Source organism: Typopeltis vanoorti, chromosome 9 (assembly GCF_054136105.1).
Source record: "Typopeltis vanoorti isolate ZY-2024b chromosome 9, IOZ_Tvanoo_1.0, whole genome shotgun sequence".
In the NCBI taxonomy this organism is placed as follows: domain Eukaryota; kingdom Metazoa; phylum Arthropoda; class Arachnida; order Uropygi; family Thelyphonidae; genus Typopeltis; species Typopeltis vanoorti.
Window position 1 is genome coordinate 94928672 of NC_143557.1, and position 26337 is coordinate 94955008.

Consider the following 26337-nt stretch of genomic DNA (forward strand, 5'->3'; position numbering starts at 1 on the left):
AATTGTGTTTATTAAAATGATAAATAAATTATAAATATTACCACAAACAAAAAATGTTATCTATGATTAAGCACAAATCTGAAGTTCAAACTGGACGTTCTATCATTTAATTCAACAGCAAGATGCTTATTTCCACCACTTCTTATATAAAAATTACAAAGACCCACAATTTCATTCTTTCAGTCTATTCAAATAACATTTGTTCTAAAATAAGCAAAATTTGACAGCCTCAATATTTACTCTAGCCTAAAATTTCTCACTATGATTCACATGTTATGAGACCAGATTATAGAAAGATTCATTAAAATCTAACTACACTTTTTTTTTTTTTGATAACATTTTGCCCACCAAAGGCTTTTGTAGGAGAAAAACGTTTATTTAGAACTAAAATAAAGTCAAAAGGCTTCACTTCAATGATGCAAAATTTATAAAAATCAAGTGGGTATTAAATCCAGCATTATTTCAAAGCCGAATACAGAAACTATAAAAGTTTTGTATGAAATTTCACCAGAGAGCTTATGGGAATACGCTCGCTGGTATTTATGAGTTGCCCTAGCTGGACCTTATAGGAGACATGCCGACTATGACAGTGTAAAAATAATCATAATTAAAATTCTGAATATTTTTACAAATTGTTTATGTTGAAATGTTTATTAGTTTTAGTTTCATAACATGCATTGTTGGCACTTGCGATGTGCCCATTATTGAAATTTTGTCAAAAATGATATGTAAAGAAGTTAAAAAATTGATGTACTTACTATATTTGATATTTGTATTACTTACAAGAATTTTATTGCAATTTAAAATTTTGTGTGTATTATGAAGACATTCTCCCTTTTGCTAATGGAGACAACGTGTCAGCCATTATTTATACCTAACTTCTTCCTTACCAGTTTCATGGAGTGCACATGCTCGCCGAGAAGTTTGATATGTGATTGACAGCTGACAAGTTTGGTATCGAAGCAATTGGAAAATAAACAAGAGAGCGTTCAGAAGGAATTTAGAACACAAGCCGGCAGATATTTAGGTTCAGAGAAACTTAAGTTTTATTGTGACAGTCGGAGGAAATTTAATAGTATATTCCGAAAAAGGAATCGTGAAACTATTAAGTTTTAATGTGGAATTAGCATTTGGATAAATAAAAGGGAAATAATGCTATACGCGTTTTAAACGGAATATTGGAGGAAAGACTAATTGAAAGATTTATAGTAGGTTGCGAAAAGGAAATCGTAGAACTGTAAGTTTTTTTTAATTGAAAGAGTTAAGACTGTCAATAAGCATTTAGTGAATAAAAGAAGAATTTGCTATTTATGTTCAAAAGGAATGTTAGAGAAAACTCTGATTAGGAAGTTTCATCTGTATTAAGGATGCCGGATCTGACTATTATTTCTACTGAAGAAAAGAGACAGAATTAAGTTCGGAAGAATTAATGTGTGCTACATAAGTGATGAGAAAGGATCCTGTAAAAATGAAGAATAAAGTCACATATCTTCGGAAAAGGACCTTGACAGAGAAAGAAACTGGCTATGAACATTTTGTCATTGTGAAAACAAAGCGTTTAGTCTAGTCTTAAGTGGAAGTTTATTTTTAAAAGGCCTTGGATCCAATTAATTTGTAGGTAGTTATGTAATATTTGTTTTTGTTATATTAAATGTGTTTATTTTGTATTTTGGTCTTGAGTCAGTGATTTATTTGGATTCTAAAAGAATTAAGGTCATTGCACCAATTGGAATGAACCCTTGTGCATATAAAAATATATAGGTACATACGGAAGTAAATTAAAAATAATTGTTAGAAACAGAGATCATCTCTATGGTAGGATTAATATTAAGATAATATCTATGAATATCCTGGAATATAAAAATCCCCACCGAATTATTAACAACAGCATCCATATATTCACCTCCTATTGATCCATTTTGATAAGGTTTCACTAGCCTGATAGCTGTTTCAAACTTGTTTGTTTTCATAAGAGACCAGACAAAACCTTAAAGGCAAAAACTCTGTCAGTGCATAAAAGTATTTACTAAAATAAAGAGCCAAAAGGTTTCACTTTGGCAATGCAAAATTATAAAAATCAAGTGGATATTAAATCCAGCATTATTTCAAAAACTATAAAAGTTTCATATGAAATTTGACCAGAGAGCTTATGGGAATACACTCACTGGTATTTATGAGTTGACCTAGCTGGACCTCATAGGAGACATGTCCACTATGAGAGAGTCAATATATTCGCCTCCCATTGGTCCATTTTGATAAGGTAACTGTTTCAAACTTGGTTTTCGTCAGAGACCATGCAGAAACCTTAAGAGAGCAAAAACATAAGAGAACTTAGTTCCAGTACTAAGGAACTTGAAACATCGGAGAGATGTATTTTTCGTAAGCAAACTCATTGTCGGTGCATGAAATCATCATCAAATTCCTGCCATGTACCCTCAAGGGGGTGTCAGGATATGATAGTACTACATTAAAAATTTACATCATTACTAACTTCCTATCTACAATTTTCCTCCAAATCATTCTGTCACTTGTCAAGACTCAAACATTATCAGATCTTATATTTCTATCGTCTAAAGCACTCTGAAACCACATCAATCCATCTATATCTTGGTCTTCCTCTGGGTCGTTTTCCTGCCAACCTGGGGGAGAACACTTGTTTTGCTAATCTTTCCTCGCCCATTCTGTTTAAGTGACCATACCACCTTAGATTAGCTCTGCTGATGCATTCCTGGATGCTGACAATGTCAAGTTCTTTCCTAATATCCTCGTTTTAAATATATTGCCATTGATGCCATCTGTTCATGCCTCTAATCTTTCTCAGGACTTTCATATCTGCAGTCTCTAGTATTTGGTTAAGTGCTTTACTTCTGACCCAGCTCTCAGATCCATAAGTTAAAACTGGTTTTAAAACACTGTCTTGAATACAGCTAATTTAGTGTCCTGACTAATTTCTCTCTCATTCCATATGAATTTATTCAAATGACTTCCTACCATACCAGCTTTTTGATTCTGTGGTCTATTTCCATATTTAATTTACCATCTTCACTAAAAATCGTGCCTAAGTAGCTGAAAAGTTTTGCTTGTTCCACAGGTTCTCCATTCACAATGCAGTTGACATTTTCAACGATTCTGCCTATTTTCATTGTCTTTGTATTGCTGACCTGCATACCATATCTATTACAACTGTTATTCAATTTAGTCAGGGAATCTTGCAGCAGATTTATTTAGAAGTATAACATCGTTTGGATAAAGTAAAGAGCTGACATTAACATCTCCAATTTTGATATCAGGTTTAATACCACTTTCCTTCATAATATGATCCATATAGATAATGTACATCCTTGTCTCACTCCAGATTTAACATTAAACCATCTTCCTGTACTTCCTTCAATTCTAACTGCTGACTTATAACTCAAATAAAGACTAAGTATTGCTTGATATAATGCCCCATTGACACCATATAACTGCAGCGTATTGAATAGCTTCTCTCTTGGCACCTTGTCTTATCTATCCTATCCCAATGGCTTTAACAGGCCTTTAAGGCCCACAACCTTCCAAGCATGCTTGGATTTCGTAACCGAAATACGAGGATAGAATGGTCACTCCTATGCCTCAAGGTATTCTTGGCCGTATCCCTGTGTGTTCACGGGGCCGGTTTGCCTGCTTGCGGGATGAAAAACACCAGATAAACTGGTGGGAAAAACCCTACTGCCCGCGCCCAAGACCGACTAACTTGGCTATGGCTGAGGAAGATCCTTCAGCTCTTCACGTCTCTGACGGGAATCGAACTTAGGACACTCCTTCCCCAGGCATATGGTTGCGAAGCGCAAAGCCACTAGGCTAACCGCGCGGACACACCTTGTCATATGCCTTTTCCAAATCGACAAAACTTAAATACAGATCTTTGTTATATTCCCATGCTTTCTCGACTATTTGTCGTAAAGTGAAGATCTGATCCTGACAACCTCTATTTGGCCTGAATCCAGCTTGTTCTTCACCAAGCTTTTCTTCCACAATTCTTCTCAATCGTTTCTCAAGTATACTTGCATAGATCTTTCCAGGAACACTTAGTAGGGAAATACCTCTGTAATTCTCACATTCAGTTTTATTTCCCTTTTTATATATGGGTACTATGAGAGCTCTACTCCAATCATCGGGAATTCGTTCCTCTGTCCAGGCTTTCTGAACTATGCAGTGCAGCCACTGTAAGACTTTTATACCACCATATTTCAGCATTTCTGGTCGAATATCATCTACTCCTGCTGCCTTTCCACATTTCAACCCTTTGATGGCTTTTTCTACTTCAAGTATTGATATGTATTCCTCTTTTTTACCACTGTGCTATCACTGCTTGTTTAATTTAACAATTTTTCGAATTACTCCATACTTCAGGGATATCTTTTTCTCCTGTTTTTCATGTCACCTTTATCATCTCTAATTCCTTTTACAGCACTCTTTCCTCCATTTCTGAGCTTCTTCAACAAACCTCCAGAATATTTTGCCACCTTCTTTTATTTATTTTCTATGTGCATGAAATAATGCTAGATTTAATATCCCCTTGATTGTTATAAATTTTGCATCACTGAAGTGAAACCTTTTGGCTCTTTATTTTAGTAAATACTTTTACACACTGACCAAGAGTTTGCTTACGAAAAATACACCTTTTCGATGTTTCAAGTCCCTTACTACTGAGAGTTTTTGCTCTCTTAAGGTTTCTGCCTGATCTCTGATAAAAACCAATAACTTTGAAAGAGCTGTCAGGCCAGTGAAACCTTATCAAAATGGACCAATAGGAGCGAATATATGGACACTGTAACAGCGGGGCAACTCGTAATGAAAATACACTCGTTAGGTAGAGTGTATTCTCATAAGCTCTCTGGTCAAATTTCATACGTTTCATGAAACCAATAAAAACACACTGAAAGAGAGACAAAAAAAAAAAAAAAATTTAATGGTTAGTATGTAAATGCCTTTCAGTAATAAATAGAAAATGTATGCAACTTTAAGAAAGAAAGGGATCACTGTTTATAGCTGAGGAAAGGACAGGTTAATTAAAGTCACTATATAATAATATATTTTACATATGACTCATCAAGAATTTTTATAGTTTCTGTATTCGACTTTGAATAATGCTGGATTTAATATGCATTTGATTTTTATAAATTTATTTAGAACTACAACAACAAATCAACCATTTTTTTCAGAAAATAAGCAAATTAATTTAATGCACTTGAGTCTTAGTCCTTAGCATCTGTATAAGTGTGATCAACTCCAATTTACAAATGTCACTTAAAGAAATATTATACATATTATACTTCATAAATTTTTCAGAAGTAGGTTTACAACTACATGACACAAAAAATTACCAAATCCAGTCACAAAAATTATAAAATTGCAAGAAACACGAACTGCAATGTGCATTTTTCGTATGCATGAAACGCTTTGATCTCAAAACTTGATAAACTGAAGTATCTCAGTGAATAAGCAGTCAGCTTAAAAATTTTTCAAATGAAGTGGTTGCTGAAGTTTGTTTGTAGATGAGAGTAACATAAAACAGAAAAAAGATTTAAAGTATGAAAAGATGACTGTAAAAGAACAAACTAAGTGTTCCAAGTGGTTCACAGACAATTTACCGTGAGAAAACGTTATTCACTAGAAAACTGAAGTGATATTGCATTCATACCAATATATAAAAAGTAAATGCAATGCAAGATAAATTTCACATAATATAGTTTATGTATTATTTGTCATCATCATCAAATTCCTGACATGTACCCTCAAGGGGTGTACGGGATATGATAGTACTACATGAAAAATTTACATCATTACTAACTTCCTATCTACAATTTTTCTCCAAATCAGTCTGTTAGTTATCAAGATTCCAACATTATCAGATCTTATATTTCTATCATCTAAGGCACTTTTTACTGTATCAATCCACCTATATCTTGGTCTTCCTTTCGGTCGTTTTCCTGCCAAACTGGCAGAGAACACTTGTTTTGTTAATCTTTCCTCACCTATTCTGTTTAAGTGACCATACCACCTGAGATTAGCTCTGCTAATGCATTCCTGGATGCTGACAATGTCAAGTTCTTTCCTAACATCCTCATTTTTAATATGATATTGCCATTGATGCTATCTGTTCACGCCTCTAATCATTCTCAGGACTCTCATATCTGCGGTCTCTAGTCTTTGGTCAAGTGTTTTACTTCTGACCTACCTCTGAGATCCATAAGTTAAAACTGGTTTGAACACTGTCTTGTATACAGCTAACTTAGTGTTCTGACTAATTTCTCTCTTATTCCAAGTGAATTTATTCAATTGACTTTCTACCATACCAGCTTTGTTGATTTTGTTGTCTATTTCCATATTTAATGTACCATCTTCACTAAAAATCGTGTCTAAGTAGCTGAAAAGTTTTACTTGTTCCACAGGTTCTCCGTTCAAAACACAGTTGACATTTTCAATGATTCTGCCAATTTTCGTTATCTTTGTCTTTTTATTGCTGACCTTCATACCTTATCTATTACAACAGTTACTCAATTTAGTCAGGGAATCTTGCAAACTTGTAGTGGATTTATTTATAGAAGTATAACATCTTCCGCATAAAGCAAAGAGTTGACATTAACATCTCTAATTCTGATATCATGTTTAATACCACTTTCCTTCATAATGTGATCAATATAGATAATGAATAACAGAGGAGATAATGTACATTTTTGTCTCCCACAAGATTTAACATTAAACCATCTTCCTGTACTTCCTTCAATTCTAACTGCTGACTTGCAACATAAATAAAGACTAAGTATTGCTTGATAATATAATGCTCCACTGACACCATATAACTGTAGCATATTAAATAGCTTCTCTCTTGGTACCTTGTCATATGTCTTTTCCAGATCGACAAAACTTAAATACCAATCTCTGTTATATTCCCATGATTTCTCAACTATTTGTCGTAAAGTGAAGATCTGATCCTGACAGCCTCTTTTAGGCCTGAATCCAGCTTGTTCTTCACCAAGCTTTTCTCCCACAATTCTTATCAACCGTTTCTCAGGTATACTATCATATATCTTGCCCAGATTCGATTTTATTTCCCTTTTTATATATGGGTACAATTAGAGCTCTACTCCAATCATCAGGAATTCGTTCTTCTATCCAGGCCTTTTGAACTATGCAGTGTAGCCACTGTAAGACTTTTATACCACCATACTTCAGCATTTCTCGAATCCTGCTGCCTTTTCACATTTCAAGCCTTTAATAGCTTTTTCTACTTCAAGTATGAATATGTATTCCTGACTGTATGCACGTTGAGTGTTTATTTTTTTTATTTATTTATTTTTTTTTATTTTATCACTGAGCTATCACTGATAAAAATAATTTCTCCTGTTTTCATGTCACCTTTATCATCTCTAATTTCTTTTACAGCACTCTTTCCTCCATTTCTAAGCTTCTTCAACAACCTCCAGAATATCTTACCCTGTTGCAAGACACTCTAGTGTCCTGCAACAGGGAGAAAACATCACTATCAACAATAACATAGTCAATGAGACTTTTCTTATTCCTTGCCTCTTCTCTCCATGTGAATTTGTGCACATTTTTATGTTGGGACATGGTGTTAATAATAACAACCAGTCCATGTCCTGAGCAGAAATCCAACAAATATTTGCCATTATTATTAGCTTTGCTCTTTTCTCCAAATTTTCCCAAATTATTTTTGTATGTCTGACAATCACTTACTATCATGCTATTTAGAATCCCAACAAGGACCAACTTTTCCTTTTTCATTGTGTCAGTAGCTTTCTCTAGACCCTCAAAAAATTCCTCCACTTCTTAGTAGAGCCTTCTGTGGGACCATAGGCACAAATAAGTCTCATTGTTCAGTTCCCCATTCTGATATTTACCCACATCACTTTACTTGAGACTGCATGCCCCCATTCAAGAAGATTAGCCTCGTATTTTGTGTTGAATACTATGGCTACTCCTTCTTTTCCTTGATTGTCATTGCCTGAATATAACATTTTGTATTTATTGCTCAGAAAGATCTCACCAGTTTTTGTCTTTTTTGTTTCAGTCACCCCTATTATGTCGATCTGGTACTTATCTAATTCCTCAGCTAGCTCCATTTCTTCCATTCAGGCTTCTTATATCGATAGTATCGATCTTTAACTCTGGTGATGTTGAGTTGGGATGTGTTTTCAGATTTGTTCCAGTAGTTGACTTTTCGCTGTTCGCCCTGGTTCCCTGGCGAAAACAACGGGGTGGGGGGGGGGCCTTGTTTAACCAGGCGACGCCCCAGCCAGCATGAAATTTTGTCATGTTGTACCATCATTTTTTATTTTGGTTTAACCAATAAGAATACAATTTGGTCGGCTAAATCCCAAATTGCCAGCCCATCCTCGTTCGTTCAGTATCAAAGTAGATACCCAACAGGGTGCACCACGAGAAGGTGAGGATTGGACATTAGGTCAGAAGCCCTGGTCGGTTCTCCGCATTCCTTTAAAGGCTATGTGGAGGTCTCCTCTCAGTTCCTAAATCATGTTTAGTAAATGAATCTTGAGGTGGGGGAGTTGAAGATATTTCTATACAGCCCAGATAGACTGCATGACTACAATACTCAAGGCAAAACAACATAAGCTTAAACCATTGATGGAACTGATGATGAGGCTACTGTAACGTGAAATATGCTAAACTCTGGTGAAATCCAGTTGGTCTGCAGCAACCAAATCTTTCTATGTATTTACATTAGTGGGCTAGTCAGTAGTCCTTGATGAGACCACAAAAAGCTATGAAGGAATGAAGAAATTAAGTCAAATGCTAGAGTATGACACAGAGTAAGGAGCAAATGTATGTGGTGCTAGATTCCATTAGGCAGTAAATGAGTTTCACTACCCCATTTTGCAAAGTTGGATGCAATACATCATGTATGAGTTGGGAAAGAATCCATTACAATATATGTCACATGTCACGTGAAATATGCTAAACTCTGGTGAAATCCAGTTGGTCTGCAGCAACCAAATCTTTCTATGTATTTACATTAGTGGGCTAGTCAGTAGTCCTTGATGAGACCACAAAAAGCTATGAAGGAATGAAGAAATTAAGTCAAACGCTAGAGTATGACACAGAGTAAGGAGCAAATGTATGTGGTGCTAGATTCCATTAGGCAGTAAATGAGTTTCACTACCCCATTTTGCAAAGTTGGATGCAATACATCATGTATGAGTTGGGAAAGAATCCATTACAATATATGTCACATGTGTGAAAAAGGGGGCAATCCAATTCCCCAACCTTCTGGATTGTTCCAATCTCAATGATGCCTATTTCCATCTCTAATCTGAAAAAAAACTTAAAATTTCAGCTCCTTTGAGCACTTTCCATCTTAGTTTTCCTCACCGACTATCTCAAATGTAGCATTGTACATTTGTTCACTATATTTGGCAGATAATTTCTAACTTGAGAATCTTCTCTGGCTAAAAAATCTACTGTATTCTAATCATTTTCATTTGCTGTCTCAGTCACTCTTCTACCATTCATATGCTTATTAGATTACTCAAACTGCTCTCGATCTCTTTCTTACAAGTTATCCTCCAAAATATAGTGTGGATGTTGTTTGTTCTCTAGGCAATTCACAGACTGCAATCTGTTAACTTCTTTCCACATGAAGCAACAAGTCACTCTCATTTACACATTGTCTGGAATTATAAGAATGGCAAGTGGAGCGATGTTTGCGATTTCCTTAGTTGAATTACTATTTTTAATTTTCTGATTAAAAGATTTGGTAGTGAACTCATTACTGATATGGTTCTTAGAGTCAGAGAAACATTCATATCCAATTCAAATACTTGCAAACTATCATCAGTACAATCAAAATATTTTGAAAGCAAAACGGCCAAAATAGGAAATTGGCTTCACATCCAAATGGCAGTCAGGGTTGCTGGCCGTCTCTTACTAAAGCTACTGACTAACTTTTGTTCAACTTTGCTTCCACCCATCTTTTGTGCTGATTTACTGCATCATTATGTGGAAAAAACATCTTAAGGTTTCTCCCTCCAATTTTTGTCTTGATGACCTTGGTAAATGCCTTCTTATCATCTAATCATAATTAACAACTTCAATCAATATCTCTGATCTCTTGCTAGATATTCATATAGCACACATTCAACCCATTCCTAAGAAGGGTGACAGATCTTTATCCAATTTCTCTCACAAATTTTTCTAAATAACAGAGGAAAAACCATTAACAGTCAACTATCACATAACCTGAAACCTCTCAACTAATAAATGATTGCCAGTATAGATTCTTCCATTGTTGTTTTTGATTGGGTTTGGCACAAAGGCCTATTATGTAAACACTTATCTTGCAGCTCATCTTCTGACTTCAACTGAGTTCTTAGCTTTTCTCTCTCTCATTGTCATTAGAAGTTTGCAGGTGGATAGATTTTTATCCTCAAACTTCACAGAGATCAGATCTTTTGTTCATCCTCTTGTATTCTCTGAAAAATAAGAATGAAAATTGTGTGCGTGTGTGTTCTAGAGTTTTCCTCCAGAACATAAAAACAAGTTAGGTTTGCACTATGAGTATTATTTTAATATTTCTTTCAAAGTAATTCTAGTTTTCCCAAACTTTAAAATCTCATATATTGCATTCACTTATTCCCATAAATAAGACATGATATGCAATAAAAAAAAAAAATGTGGAATTAAAATAACTACATTAACATAATTATGTTAATGTAGTTATGAGAGAGAGAGAGATTCTTCATAAGAGAATCTCTCTCTCTCTCTCATACACTTTTAAGTTTATAGTTATAGAATAACACATATGCCACAGTAAATAAAAGTTTTTTATTATGTAAATATTTCGTCTGTCTCATAAGACATCGACAGTACAATGAATGAACAACAGGAATTGAATTCAAAAAAACAGTGGCACACATGCTTAAATTGGAATCCCTCTTAGGAATTTGATTCCTATTGTTTAATGATTGTACTGATGTCTACATAATATTTACATAACAAAAAAAAAAAAAAAAGTTATATACTGTGGCATACATGTTATTCTATAGTTATGGATACTCCACAGGTTTCGCTATAAGAAAACATTTAAATTTAGCTTCAAGAATAAAAATGAAATTTTCTAACAACAAAACAAAAAGTTCTCTGCAAAACCCTTCTAGAATTAACAACTTCAGCTTTCCAATACAATCAATTTACTCAATTTCCAATATGACAGCTATCTCACTAATCGAAAGTCAACGTTCTTTACAAATAAAGAATCTTGTCTTAGTAGACTTCAGCGTAAACAAATCCACTCCTCCTTCAGAAAAAAAAAAAAAAAATCAGCGTTTCAGAAAGTTATCTAGAAAGAGAAAATACTTAGTGTTAGCTTTACAGTTCACAAAACAATCCCTTCATTAGTAATGAAATCGGTTCCTTTCTTCTGTCAAAATAGTTTCCCTCGTCTCCAGATTAAAGACTAGTCTTTCAAGCTCTGGCTTCAGTTTCAGTGACTGGAACAAATGCAGAGTTGAATGAACTCTGCATTTGTAGACTAAAAAATTAGTACAGGCATTCACAATTTCCAAATTATGCTACTGTTTATCCTTTTAGAAAAAAACAATATTAAAGGATGTCTAGATTTTTATCTTCTGGTAATCGTTCGCGATTTCAAAGAAGAATACTTTGGGATAAATCTGTTAGGTCTCCAAATCGATTTCTTTTACTTTTTATTCTCTTCTCTAAATGGAACCCACATCCTTATTTTAATATCTGCAGTCAAAGCAAACAGCCTGTTGCTCAGCTATGCTGCTGCCTTAATGCCTACATTCGCTTAAAACTCTTGATTAAAACAAAACAAGAGCTCTCCTCATATGAGTAGGATGAAAAAAAGGTAAAATAAACTTTCTGGTAAGAAAGATGATTTTATTTCTTGTTAATTCATCTCTTGTCAGTCAAGTGAATGTTATAGTTGATAGAGACTTTTAACTTTGAGTAGGATAAAAATTAATAATCCCATTGAAAAGAAAAACATATACAAAATTTTTAAAAACAAGAATCAAAGCTAGGTACTTTTCACTGGTGAACTGTAGACTCAAATATTATTGAATAAAATATAAAGTGTAAAAACAATTAAACCTCCAAGACACAGTAGAAGAATGAAGCAAATCAACTAGCAAGGTGCGTATTAAGTTGTCTGCAGGGACAGAAAAATCATAAGCAATGGTGGACTTAGGAAGTTAGAGGAAGGCACAAAAAAAAATTCCATACTGAAAGTTCCTAGAAGGGAAGTCTGTTTTCTCAGTCAAAGAAAACAGAAAAATGTCAGAAAGTGACAATGTACAAAAGGAGATAAACAAAAGTCATGGGAAGGGTTTTCAATAAGAATATCAGGAAGGTAGAAAAATATTCCTTTTATATTACTCTTTTCCTCCATTTCTAAGCCTTTTATAGTCTCAAGAATAAGTTAATATGGAAACTGAAGATGAATATATCATGGTAGGAAATATTCAAGAGTGTATATATCAATACTTGAGGTAGAAAAACTACCAGATACTGAAATGTGTAAAGGCAGCTGAGGTACATGATGTTAACCCAGAAATGCTCAAATCTGGTCATATACAATTCACAGTAGCTGCACTGCATAATACAAAATGCACAGTCTACAGGTCGAATTCCAGATGACTCATTACAGAAAAGGAAAATAAAACAATGAGAATTACACAAGCATACTTGAAAAGAGGCTAAGAAAAATTGTGAGCACATTTTCTTAGCTTCAAGCATATGAAGCCTTAAAAACATAAACAAACTAGGTTCAAGCCAAACAGGAGTTATTAGAATTGAATGAGAAGCTGGACAGTATATTAATCCATAATCAGGTTAAGACAACAGTGCACACAATCTCCACTATTATTCATCACATATATGGATCATATTATGAAGGAATATGGCAATAGGCGTGATATCAAAACTGGAGATGTTAGTCTCAGCTCTTTATTTATCAAGATGTTACAATCTTAAATTAATCCTTACTAAACTGAATAACCACTCTAACAAATTTGGTAGGAAAATCAGTAATAAAAAGATAGAGTATGAAAATGGGCAAGAACATTAAAAACATCAGTTAAATCAGCAGAATGGGAAACCTATAGAAATAAAAACATTTCAGCTTTGGCCAATTTGTAGTGAAATTGGCTATTTAAATGTGGAAATAAAAGCGATGTCAAACAAATAATTTACATGAATAAAAGAGAAATTAGTTAAACCACTAAACTAACAATTAAGGATCTGAGAAAATAGAAGTAAAACCGTTAATGAAAAACTGGAGACCACAGTTATGAAAGTTCTGAGACAAATTGGAGTGAACAGATGCCAGGAGTGGCAGAATATCAAAAATGAAGATAGTAAGAAGGAATATGAGATTATTAGGTGGTATGGTCACTTATACAGAATGGGAGAGAAAAATAAAAATGTCATTGATGCCAGGAAAAGCTCTATGGATAGACCAAGGTATAATGGATTGATATAATTAATTAGAAGAAATATAATATCTGTCAATATTGGTATCGTGATAGACAATTGATTAATTTTGAGAAAAACTATCGATAGGAAGTTAGTCATAATGTAAACTTTTCATTTTGGTACACGACTTGATGGTATATATTAGGAATTTGACGAAGAACTTTAAACAATGAACATGAACAAGGCTGCGCCACATGACAACTCAGAATTTTTCCCAGAGCTTTCAAGTGCAACTTTATCACATTAGATATGAAAATGACTTCGATTGGTATTTATTGATCAAGTATTTTTTTAGAACAACTATGTTATACCAACTAGTTTTTTGTTCTAAAAAATTATTTGATAAATAAATCCCAATAGAAGTCATTTCCATAGTTTTCATGGTCAAGAAAATAACGTTTTAATTTGATCATTAGATATTATATGTTTATAATTACTCTCCTCAGTGTACCAAATATCATGAATGAATCAGTCTAAATAATTTTAATCAATCTAAATCTCTCTCTCTCTCATACACACAAGTTTCATTCCACTTCAAATAAAATGAACAACACTGCTTGAAAAATGCACTAAAGTAAAACAGACCTTAACCATATGTTGCTTGCAACCATCCAAAGAACTAAATCCTATGCTACACTGGCCACACAGAAAAATGTGCCTTTCTTGTGGAGGTGGTGCACAGTTTATGACAGCAGTTTCCTGAGCAGAAGATACAAGATTTTCTAATGCACAATCTTTTCTCTCTTCATTTGAAACTTTAGTATTCAGCTGTATAGAAGCAAATGATGGTCCAGAATTAGCCTGCATTTCATTAGAGCTTTCTTCAACATCTGATGCCACTTCAGGTGGTGAATCCTCAGGTTCTTGTTTTGCTACTATATATACAGTTCACTGTTAATTTTTATAAATAGATAAATTGAGAAGAAAAACTTTCATTATAATCAGGTAAAACAATTATTATGAGCAAAGCTTTCAACAAATGATTTTCATTTACACCAAAATTAATGTTTAAACATTAAATTAATGTCATTGGGAAAACCAAGTATAATACATCATACAATTTAAGTTTATTCTTCAGGCAATAGAAATCAAGTTAGGAGGATAAGCCAAATTCCAAAGGAAATATCATGGGAAAACTTTTGGACAGACCATCAAACAGTTCAGCACAACAGATCTAAAACAAATACTATATTTGCCGGTGTATAAGATGCACCCTTTTTTTTAAGGAAAAAAAAAAAAACTTTATCACCAAACATTATAATGAATTTATAGTATTTCAAATATAAAGTAATAAGTAGGTCTACTTTCAACAAATACCTAATCTAACGAGGAAAGAGTATCCACCTTTTAATCTTCTTCGTCAAAACTCAGAAATTTATCTCCAGAGCCAAATAAGAGACACTTGAAACCTCTTCTAAATCAGAATCTGAGTCCTCATACAGAAAATCGTTCTCTATACCATCCAGTGCATTACTAATGCCACACTTCTTAACCACTGTCTCAGATAAATCTCACTAAGCCCAATTAGAAGACCAAGAGACCCATGGATATCAGATTCAACATGGGATCTGATCAAAAGGAGGCAGTCAGAGAAACAAAGACTAAAGAATATAAAAGATTACATAGAGAAGTCAGAAAAGCCATCAGTCAGGACAAGGAAAGTTTTTATGTTAATATGAGTTTGATTTAACCACTGTCTCAGTTTTCACAGCATCCCATGAAGCTATGACCCACTCACGAACTTGTGAAATGCAAGGCCTCTTCCTTCTTCCTGATGGCATAACCTCAAAATCTGAAGACTGCATCCAGCAGTCTTCTGGATGCAGTATTCCACTTCTCCTTCATAAATCACTGAAATGGTATATTACATTGGTTTAAGCCAATAAGAATACAATTTGGTCGGCTAAATCCCAAATTGCCAGCCCATCCTCGTTCATTCAGTATCCAGGTAGATACCCAACAGGGTGCACCACGAGAAGGTGAGGATTGGACATTAGGTCAGAAGCCCTGGTCGGTTCTCCGCATTCCTTTAAAGGCTATGTGGAGGTCTCCTCTCAGTTATACAGCTTTGACCCTTAAACACCCCAGTACTGATGCAGTCTAGTCTAGTCGAGCTGAACATGCCATTTTGACTAAACATAGGGTACACTGGAAGAAAATTAAGCTTTTGCATTAAAGTAGATTCTCATAGAACAGTCATGTAAAGTGCTGTGAGGTATTTCTACACTGCTCGAATTTAAACAAATCTGATGATCTTTGGTTATCCCTTTTATGGGAAATATTATCATATCTTTCTTCTGTAAATACAAAAATATTTTGGGAAAAATTTGGAGAAAAGAGCAGCGCTAATAACAATAGCAAATACCTATTGGATTTCTGCTCAGTACGTGGACTGGTTATTACCAACACAAGAATGTGCAGAAATTTACATGGAGAGAAGAGGCAGGCAAGGAATAAGAAACATCTCATTGACTATGTTATTGATGATAGAGATGTCTTCTCCCTGGTGCAGGACACTAGAGCGTACAGAGGATTTGAAATTGGAAGTGATCACCATTTAATCTTGAGCAGGATAAAATTGAATTTCATATTGAAAAGAAGAACATGTAAGAAAGTTTTAAAGCAAATAAAAGTTGAGCAGCTCTCAGATGTGTACTACTGTAGACTAAAATACACAAACATTATTGAAGAAAAATGAAAGACTTTGAGAACAAGAAGCAAACCATGGAGATTCAATGGAAAGCCCTAAAGAAAACACTTATTTATTCAACCAGAGAGGCATGTGAAGTTGTCTGTAAGGATAGAAAAATCAGAACTCCATGGTGCACACAGGAAGTCAAAGAGGCAGTGAAGGAAAAGAAGAAAGCATATCGAAAGTTCCTGGCAAATAAGTCAGATGGTGTTCTTAGAGAATATAGACACAAATGTAAGAAAGCTAAACACTATGTAAAACTAGCTAAACAAAAGTCATGGGAGGACTTTGGTAAGAACATAGAAAATAAATATCAAGAAGGTGAGAAGATATTCTGGAGGTTGGTGAAGAAGCTCAGAAATATAGGAAAGAGTGCTGTAAACGTGATTAGAGATGATAAAGGTGACATGAATACTGGAGAAAAAGATCCTTGATGTACGGAGTGATTAATTCTAAAAATTGTTAAATGAAACAAGCAGTGACAACACAGTGGTTAAAAACACTCAACAGGCATTCAATCAGAAATACATATCCATACTTGAAGTAGGAAAAAGCCATCAAAATCCTAAAATGTGGAAAGCCAGCAGGAGTAGATAATATTTGACTAGACATGCTCAAGTATGGAGGCATAAAAGTCTTGAAGCGGCTGCACTGCATAGTTCAGAAGGCTTCAGAGGGATGAATTCCATATGACTAGAGCTTTTATACAAAGGGAAATAAAACTGAATGTAAGAATTACAGAAGTATTTCCCTGATGACTGTTCCTGGTAAGATTAATGCAAGTATACTTGAGAAACTGTTGAGAAGGATTTTCGAAGACAGCCTCTATTTATCCTGGATTCAGGCTAAATAGAGGCTGTCATGATCAGATTTTCACTGTACAACAAATAGTTGAGAAATCATGTCAACATAACAAAGATCTGCATTTAAGTTTTGTAGACCTGCAAAAGGCATGTGATAAGGTGCCAAGAGAAAAGCTATTCAAAATGCTACAGTTATATGGTGTCATTGGGGCATTATATCAAGCAATACTTAGACAAGGATGTACGTTATCCTCTCTATTATTATTTATATGGATCACATTATGAAGTGGTATTAAACCTGATATCAAAATTGAATATGTTAATGTCAGCTCTTTGCTTTATGCAGACAATGTTATACTTCTAAATAAATCTGCTAGATTCCCTGACTAAATTGAATAACTGTTGTAATAGATATGGTATGAAGATCAGCAATAACAAGACAAAGACAATGAAAATACTGCATTGTGAATGAAGAATCTATAGAACAAGTAAAACATTTCAGCTACTTAGACACTATCTATACTGAAGATGGTAAATTGTATATGGAAATAGACAACAGAATCAACAAAGCCAGTATGGTAGGAAGTCAACTGAATAAATTTATATGGAATAAGAGAGAAATTAGTCAAAACACTAAATTGTCTGTATACAAGACAGTGTTCAAACCAATTTTAACTTATGGATTTGAGAGCTGAGTTAGAAATAAAACACTTGACCAAAGACTGGAGACCGCAGATATGAGTCCTGAGAAAGATTAGGAGCATGAACAGATGGCATCAATTGCAATATTATATTAAAAACGAGGATATTAAGAAAGAACTGGACATTGTTAACATTCAAGAATGTGTCAGTAGAGCTAATCTCAGAAAAAACAAGTGCTCTCTGCCAAAAAAAAAAAAAAAAAGACCAAGATATAGGTGGATTGATACAGTAAAAAGTGCCTTAGAAAATAGAAATATAAGATCTGATAATATTGGAGTCTTGAGAGAGCAGATTGATTTAGAAGAAAAGTGTCGATACGAAGTTAGTAATTTTTCATGTAATACTATCATATCCTATACACCCCCTTGAAAGTACAAGTCAGGAATTTGATGATTTTCTGATTTTTTTTAAAATTAAGAATTTGCTGTCTATTATGCTGCAGTGGCATTTTTTAAAAATAATTCTGTTCCATTGTTAATGCACTGAAGATGTCTTAGATACTAAGGCAACAAATTTTGTATACATGAAAATTATTTCCATGTAAGATTAAGTTTCCATCTTTAATTGGTAAAGACTAGGATGTCATTTTGCTCTTTACAAGGCCTTGATAAGACCTTATGCTATTTTTGGCCACAGGTCTGGTCTCTTGGTTTCTGATGCAGTGGAGAGTATTAAAGAATGATATCTGCAGCAACTAGAAAAAGAGGAGAGTGGCAATATGATTCAGGCTTACATTTTTCTGAAAGGGTCATACATGATTTCAGTTGATGGAATTTATTTTATAGAGGGTGGGGAAAGGACAAGAGAGCATTACTGAAAGCTGAGAATGAATGCTACTAAGAAGGGGGTGAAATCTAGATTTTTCTCTCATAGTGGTGTGTGATTGGAATGGATTGCCACTTGATGTTATGTGTACAAGTAGCATGACAGCTGTTATGCGTGTAGTATGTAGGCTCCCTTGATAAGTCCCTGACTTCCTGGTGGAGATCTCTCTGAATAATGTCTACAAACACTAAAGCTTATGTATCATCGAAGGTAGACACTACAGTAATAGATGTGACAGGCATTAATATGAGAATACAGGTCGATGAATTGGACATACTTAGGATACTGCAGAATCTCAATGCAAATATAGCCAAGGAATTAGATAGAATATCATCCTGCATAATATGAGAATGTGCAAAAGGAATTAGAAGCGTCTCTAATTAGGCTGTTTAACTTAGGCCTTAGCTCTAATAAAGTCCAAAAGGAACTGGAGGACAAAATGGTTCCACTGAATAAAGGAGGTTTCAAATAAAGATCAATCGGTACCTCTGGAGTGGTGATAGAGTATTAGAGAAGCTGTTAAAAGACAAAATCCAGGAATGGATGAATAAGAATATAATACTCTATGGGGACAGTATCGCTTATAAAAAAAGGTAGGTAAATCACACTTTTTATACTAGAATGATGATGAGGAGGGTGGCTAGTGACTACATGGAATCACTGCTAAAATAACTAAGCTAGTTTAGTGTTCTCACAAATTTTTCCCTTATTCCATATAAATTTAATCAGCTGACTCTACTATACAAGCTTTGTTTGTTCTCTGTTTCCATATTGTGCCTAAAAGCTCAAATGTTTTACATGTTCTGCAGGTTCTCTATTCAGGATTTTTGTTGTTTTCATGTTCCTGCTGATTTTAATACAAAATTTATTACAGCAGGTATTCAGTTTAGTTAAGACTATAATATCTATATAGAGTAAAAAAAAAGCTCAGTTGAATAACTCATCATTATCAAATTCCTGCCATGTACCCTCAAGGGGTGTACAGGATATGATAGTACTACATGAAAAAAAATTACATCGTTACTAACTTCCTATCTACAATTTTCCTCCAAATCAGTCTGTTCCTTGTCAAGACTATCAGATTTTATATTTCTATCTTCTAAGGCACTTTGTACCGTATCAATCCACCTATACCTTGGTCTTACTCTGGGTCGTTTTGCTGCCAACCTGGCAGAGAACACTTGTTTTGCTAATCTTTCTTCGCCCATTCTGTTTAAGTGGCCATACCACTTGAAATTAGCTCTGCTAACGCATTCCTGGATGCTGACAATGTCAAGTTCTTTCCTTATATTCGCATTTTTAATATGATATTGCTATTGATGCAATCTGTTCATGCCTATAATCATTCTCAGGACTCTCATATCTGCAGTCTCTAGTCTTTGGTCAAGTGTTTTACTTCTGACCCAGCTCTCAGATCCATAAGTTAAAACTGGTTTGAACACTGTCTTGTATACAGCTAATTTAGTGTTCCGACTAATTTCTCTCTTATTCCATATGAATTTATTCAATCGACACCATACCAGCTTTGCTGATTCTGTTGTCTATTTCTATATTGAATTTACCATCTTCACTAAAAATCGTGCCTAAGCAGCTGAAATATTTTACTTATTCCACAGGTTCTCCATTCACAACACAGTTGACATTTTCAATGATTCTGCCTACTTTCATTGTCTTTGTCTTTTTATTGCTGACCTTCATACCATATCTATTACAACAGTTATTCAATTTAGTCAGAGAATCTTGCAGACTTGTCGCATATTTATTTAGAAGTATAACATCATCTGCATAAAGCAAAGAGCTGACATTAACATCTCCAATTTTGATATCATGTTTAATACCACTTTCCTTCATAATGTGATCCATATAGATAATGAATAACAGAGGGGATAATGTACATCCTTGTCTCACACCAAATTTAACATTAAACCATCTTTCTGTACTTCCTTCAATTCTAACTGCTGACTTACAACACAAAGACTAAGTATCGCTTGATATAATGCCCCATTGTCACCATATAACTGTAGCGTATTGAATAGCTTCTCTCTTGGTACCTTGTCATATGCCTTTTTCATATCGACAAAACTTAAATACAGATCTTTGTTATATTCCCATGCCTTCTTGACTATTTGTCGTAAAGTGAAGATCTGATCCTGACAGCCTCTATTTGGCTTGAATCCAGCTTGTTCTTCACCAAGCTTTTCTTCCACAATTCTTCTCAATCGTTTCACAAGTATACTTGCATAGATCTTGCCAGAAACACTCAGTAGGGAAATCCCTCTGTAATTCTCACATTCAGTTTTATTTCCCTTTTTATATATGGGTACTATTAGAGCTATTCCAATCATCGGGAATTCGTCCTTCTGTCCACGCTTTCTGAACTATGCAGTGCAGCCACTGTAACTCTTATACCACCATACTTCAGCATTTCTGGTCGAATATCACGTACTCCTGCTGCCTTTCCACATTTCAAGCCTTTGATAGCTTTTTCTACTTCAAGTATGGATATGTATTCCTGACTGCATGCCTGGTCAGTGTTTTTTTACCACTGTGCTGTCATCACTGCTTGTTTCATTTAGCAGTTTTTCAAAGTAATTACTCCATACTTCAAGGATATCTTTTTCTCCCATTTTCATGTCGCCTTTATCATCTCTAACTTCTTTTACAGCACTCTTTCCTCCATTCCTAAGCTTTTTCAACAATGTCCAGAATATCTTACCACCTCCTTGATATTTATTTTCTATCTTCTTGCCAAAGTCCTCCCATGACTTGAGAACAGGAATCAAACCTTGACTTTTGTTTAGCTGGTTTTACAGTGTTTAGCATTCTTACATTTGTCTCTGTATTCTCTAAGAGCACAAGCTGACTTATTTTCCAGGAACTTTTGATATGCTTTCTTCTTTTCCTTCACTGCCTCTTTAATTTCCTGTGTCCGCCATGGAGTTCCGATTTTTCTATCCTTGCAGACAATTCACCACATGCCTCTCTAGCTTAATCAATCAGGGCTTTCTTCAAGGCTTGCCACTGAATCTCCAAGGTTTGATTCCTGTTCTCAAACTCTTTCATTTTTCCTTCAATAATCTTTGTGTATTTTAGTCTATAGTTCACATCTGAGAGTTGCTCAACTTTTATTCGCTTTAAAACTTACTTATATGTTATTCTTTTCAATATGAAATTCAATTTTATTTTAATTTGGAAGCGATCACTAAATACTGATCACTTACAATTTCAAATCCTGTGTACACTCTGGTGTGCTGCACCAGGGAGAAAACAACATAGTCAATGAGACTTTTCTTATACCTTGCCTCATCTCTCCATGTGAATTTGTGCACATTTTTATGTTGAAACATTGTGTTAGTAATAACCAGTCCATGTCCCGAGTAGAAATCCAACAGATATTTGCCATGATTATTAGCTTTGATCTTTTCTCCAAATTTTCCCAAAATATTTTTGTATGTCTGACAATCATTTCCTATTCTGCTATTTAGATCCCCAACAAGGACCAACTTTTCCTTTTTCATTGTGTCAGTTGCTTTTTCTAAAGCCCCAAAAAATTCCTCCACTTCTACCTTAGTAGAACCTTCTGTGGGACCATAGGCACAAATAAGTCTCATTGTTCAGTTCCCCATTCTGATATTTACCCACATCACTTTACTTGAGACTGCCTGCCCCCATTCAAGAAGATTAGCCTCGTATTTTGTGTTGAATACTATGGCTACTCCTTCTTTTCCTTGATTGTCATTGCCTGAATATAACATTTTGTATTTATTGCTCAGAAAGATCTCACCAGTTTTTGTCTTTTTTGTTTCAGTCACCCCTATTATGTCGATCTGGTACTTATCTAATTCCTCAGCTAGCTCCATTTCTTTGCCATTCAGGCTTCTTATATTGATAGTACGATCTTGAACTCTGGTGATGTTGAGTTGGGATGTGTTTTCAGATTTGTTCCAGTAGCTGACTTTTCGATGTTCGCCCTGGTGAAAACAACGGGGGGCTTGTTTAACTAGGCAATGCCCCAGCAAGCATGAAATTTTGTCATGTTGTGCCATCATTTTTTTATTTTGGTTTAACCAATAAGAATACAATTTGGTCAGCTAAATCCCAAATTGCCAGGCCATCCTCGTTTGTTCAGTATCCAAGTAGATACCCAACAGGGTGCCCCACGAGAAGGTGAGGATTGGACATTAGGTCAGAAGCCCTGGCCTTTTCTCCGCATTCCTTTAAAGGCTATGCGGAGGTCTCCTCTCAGTTATACAGCTTTGACCCCTAAGCACCCCAGCAGAGTGCCACTTTCCTTCATAATGTGATCCATATAAATGAAAACCGGTGAAGATAAATGAAGTGCAAGAGGGTACAGGTAACAGCAAACCATCTTTCTGTATTTCAGTTCTAATTACTGACAACTCAAATATAGATTATGTATGACTTGATATAATATACCATAACCAAAACCTTTTTGAACAGCTCTTCTATTGGTATTCTCATGCCTTTTCCAAATCTACAAACTCAGATACAGACCCTTGTTTATATTCCCATGACTTCTCAACTGTCTTAAAGTGAAAATATGCTCCTGACTACCTCTGTTTATAGTATTTATTCTCCAAATTTTCTTAGTACCTTCTCAAGTATGCTTGCAGAAATTTTACCTGAAACACTCAAGTAAAGAATTTTTTGAATTTCTTATATTCATATTATTTTCCTTTTCTACAGATGATACTAAGACAGCTGTAACTCCAATCATCAGGAATTTAACCCTGTTACTTACCAGGCCATCTGAATTATGCAGAGTGTAGCCACTGTAAAACATTTATGGCTTCATATTTCAGCATTTCTGGTCAAATGGCATCTACTGCCTTTCCACATTTCATGTCTTTGCTACCACCAAGTATCAATATGTTCTCACGATTGCATTTCTCAATCACAGTGACAAACAATTGTTATTGAAAGTCAACCATATAAAAATTTGATATGTTTGGCAAGTCTGAGCTATCCAAATGATGAAGTCCACCTGCTGGACTTGATCATTTGGAATGTACTTTTCTGTACAGGAAAGAACCAGAATGTATAACAAAATCAGGAGAAAATTTCTTCCTCAATTATTTAAGAGTATTTGATATGGGTATATTAGTGAACAGTAATAAATCCAAGGTCACCATTATGTCATTCTGTGATAGCATTTTATCTTATAATTCTATATTAAAATTTTAGAATCAAATTCAAGGTATTTTTAATATAGGAATGATATGTTCCCAATGACTGAATATAACAGACATTCAGCAATTTGATAAAACTGACAACAGGATTTCCATTTTATGGATTTTTGGCAATCCATAAATCTTTGTAGTCTCATGAACTACTGCACATATTCACTAGTTTATCTTGCGAAATGAAAAATCATTGTTTCTAGGAAGGGAAATCTTGCCATCTCCATAATGGTGAAATACACATCTAAAGTTGATTGTCCTAGATGGTATTCAAATCCAAGTCTTTCGACCAAAGGGCATTATGTTACTGATTAAGCTGTGAGAGCTTAGTCCACTCTAAGGCTTCAAAACTTGAACTGAAAAGCTGCTGTGAAAAATATTGAAAATCAGCAATAAAAAGAAACTATCCATACCGGCCAATGAATTAGAAACCTTTATGCAGATGTACATAAATGGCACTTATGTAGCATACATACAAAATACTTAGTCATGTATGCCATCACCCATATGTTCTAGGCAACTATTTTAGTGGTCAGTAATCATCAAATAGTGTTGATCACAATGGGGAAAAACAAAGGATCTTTTGGAGTTAGATAAAGGGTTTATTGTTGGTGCCTGTTTGGCTGGAGCAACAATTTTGAAAACAGCAGGGCTGACCAGTTTCTCAAAAGGTGATATATCCTGGATGTTTAATCAGTGGAAAAATAATCCACATTGCTTGTCAAAGAAGTAACTGCAGTCCTAAGACAGTCTCTGTCTGAGAAGGCTTGTATAGACAAACAGAACCTCCTGTGCAGAAACTGACTGAATCATTTAAATGAAGGCTGTTCCTGACATATATCTCACTGAAGTAAGTACGTAAAATAAAAGATTCTAATTCAGTAGCCAATATATGTATGAATAAGCAAGAACTTTGAAAACATTTCGGCTATTTTTTCAAACATGGACAGACTAAGGTGTTGGTAGTTATTCATTGATATTAAACACATCAGAAGACCAGAATAAGATATTTATTATGCCAGCCTAGTTGGTTGAGTGATAAGCATACCCACTCTTCAACCAAGGCTATGGACATGGATGTTAGTGGTTGTTTTCAGGTAGGAAATGAATTTCATTGCCTAATGTGAAATCACCAACCCATTTAATGGAGGCCTGAAAGATCCTTTCTTTTAGGCTTGCACGGTGATCCGAATGCATTTTTGGAAATTATGGAGCCAACTACCGTGTTTGAATAAAAACTTTAGTTTACTATTACTAAAATTTTACAATTCGACGTTTCGACCTTTATGTCAAGGTCATCTTCTGGAGCGTACAAATATACACAGGAAACAAGCTATGCTACAATCATACTGGTTCGTTAAAGACACTGACTAACCGCTACCACGATTGTTGGCCTGACCTCTGGTGAAAAAAAAAAAAAAAAAAAAAAAAAATTATACATCGACGCTAAAGTCCTATTATTTGTGTTGTCTACTATATACATATATTAACATCATTCCAGCCAGTTGGAGTGGAATGGTTTCTAATCTAATAATAGCAGATTGGCTAGAGTCCTGACTTATGTTGAATCTTTCAAATTAGGTTGGCTGAATGTGTGCCATCCAGATCCTTGGAATTTTCATACCATCTTTATTGTTGATATTTGGGTGGTTTATCAGGATTTCGCAGGATTCTTTAAATTTTCTTTCGTACCATGTTTTTGTGCGGTGTAAGGAGCAGGTGCTTTTCCAGTTGATTTGGTGTAAGGTGTTGAGTGCGTGGTCTGAGAGGTCTGCTTCACCATAATGGTTATATTTAATGTGTCTAATGTGTTCTTTTTTGCGTATAGGGATTGTCCGTCCTGTTTCACCAATGTACGGTAAGTTACAGGTGCAGCGGATGCAATAGACTCCAGGATGTGCTAATGGGAGGAGAGGGTCTTTAGAGGCGCTGAATATGGTTTTAAGTTTAGTGGGTGGTTTAAAGGTGGCATTAAGGTTATAATGTTGTAGGATTCTGTTGATTTTTTCTGATAACCCTTTAATGTATGGGATGGCTATGGTTTTACTGTAATCTAGATTCGTTTTTGTTGTGGTTTTATAGAGTATTTTTTTTGACAGTATTTTTGTTATAGCCATTGTTTATGAATGTGTCACTAATGATTTTTAGTTCTTGTTTCAGGGCCTGCTGGTTAGAGCAAATAGTTGTGGCTCAGTTTTTAAGGGTGTTTATGACTCCATATTTTTGTGCTGGGTGGTGATATGAATTCGCATGTATGTATTGGCCCGTGTGTGTCGGTTTTCGGTAGACCGTGAAGGATAGATTGCCTGAAGGAAGACGTGTAACTAGTGTATCTAGGAACGGGAGCGAATTTTGGTTTTCGATTTCGATGGTAAATTGTATGCGTTCGTGTTGTTTGTTTAGGTGGCTGAGGAACGTGTTTAGCGTTTGTCGACCGTGCGGCCAGATTGCGAACACGTCGTCAACGTATCTGAGCCAGATTGTCGGTCGAAGTGTAGCGGAATCAAGAGCCCTTTGCTCAAAGGTTTCTTTTTTCAATTTTTTTCACCAGAGGTCAGGCCAACAATTGTGGTAGCGGTTAGTCAGTGTCTTTAAC

The 26337-nt window shown here is 34.9% G+C and overlaps 1 protein-coding gene across 2 annotated transcripts in view; it reads right to left on the reverse strand.

Moving 5' to 3' along the window:
- LOC150103268 (uncharacterized) overlaps positions 1-26337 on the reverse strand; it is a 134454-nt gene that overhangs the window by 58868 nt on the left and 49249 nt on the right. For both annotated transcript variants that reach the window (XM_090397512.1, XM_090397511.1), the window contains exon 6: positions 14104-14393. In XM_090397512.1, coding sequence (XP_090253638.1) covers positions 14104-14393 — 290 coding nt within the window. The remainder of the gene's footprint in view (positions 1-14103; positions 14394-26337) is intronic.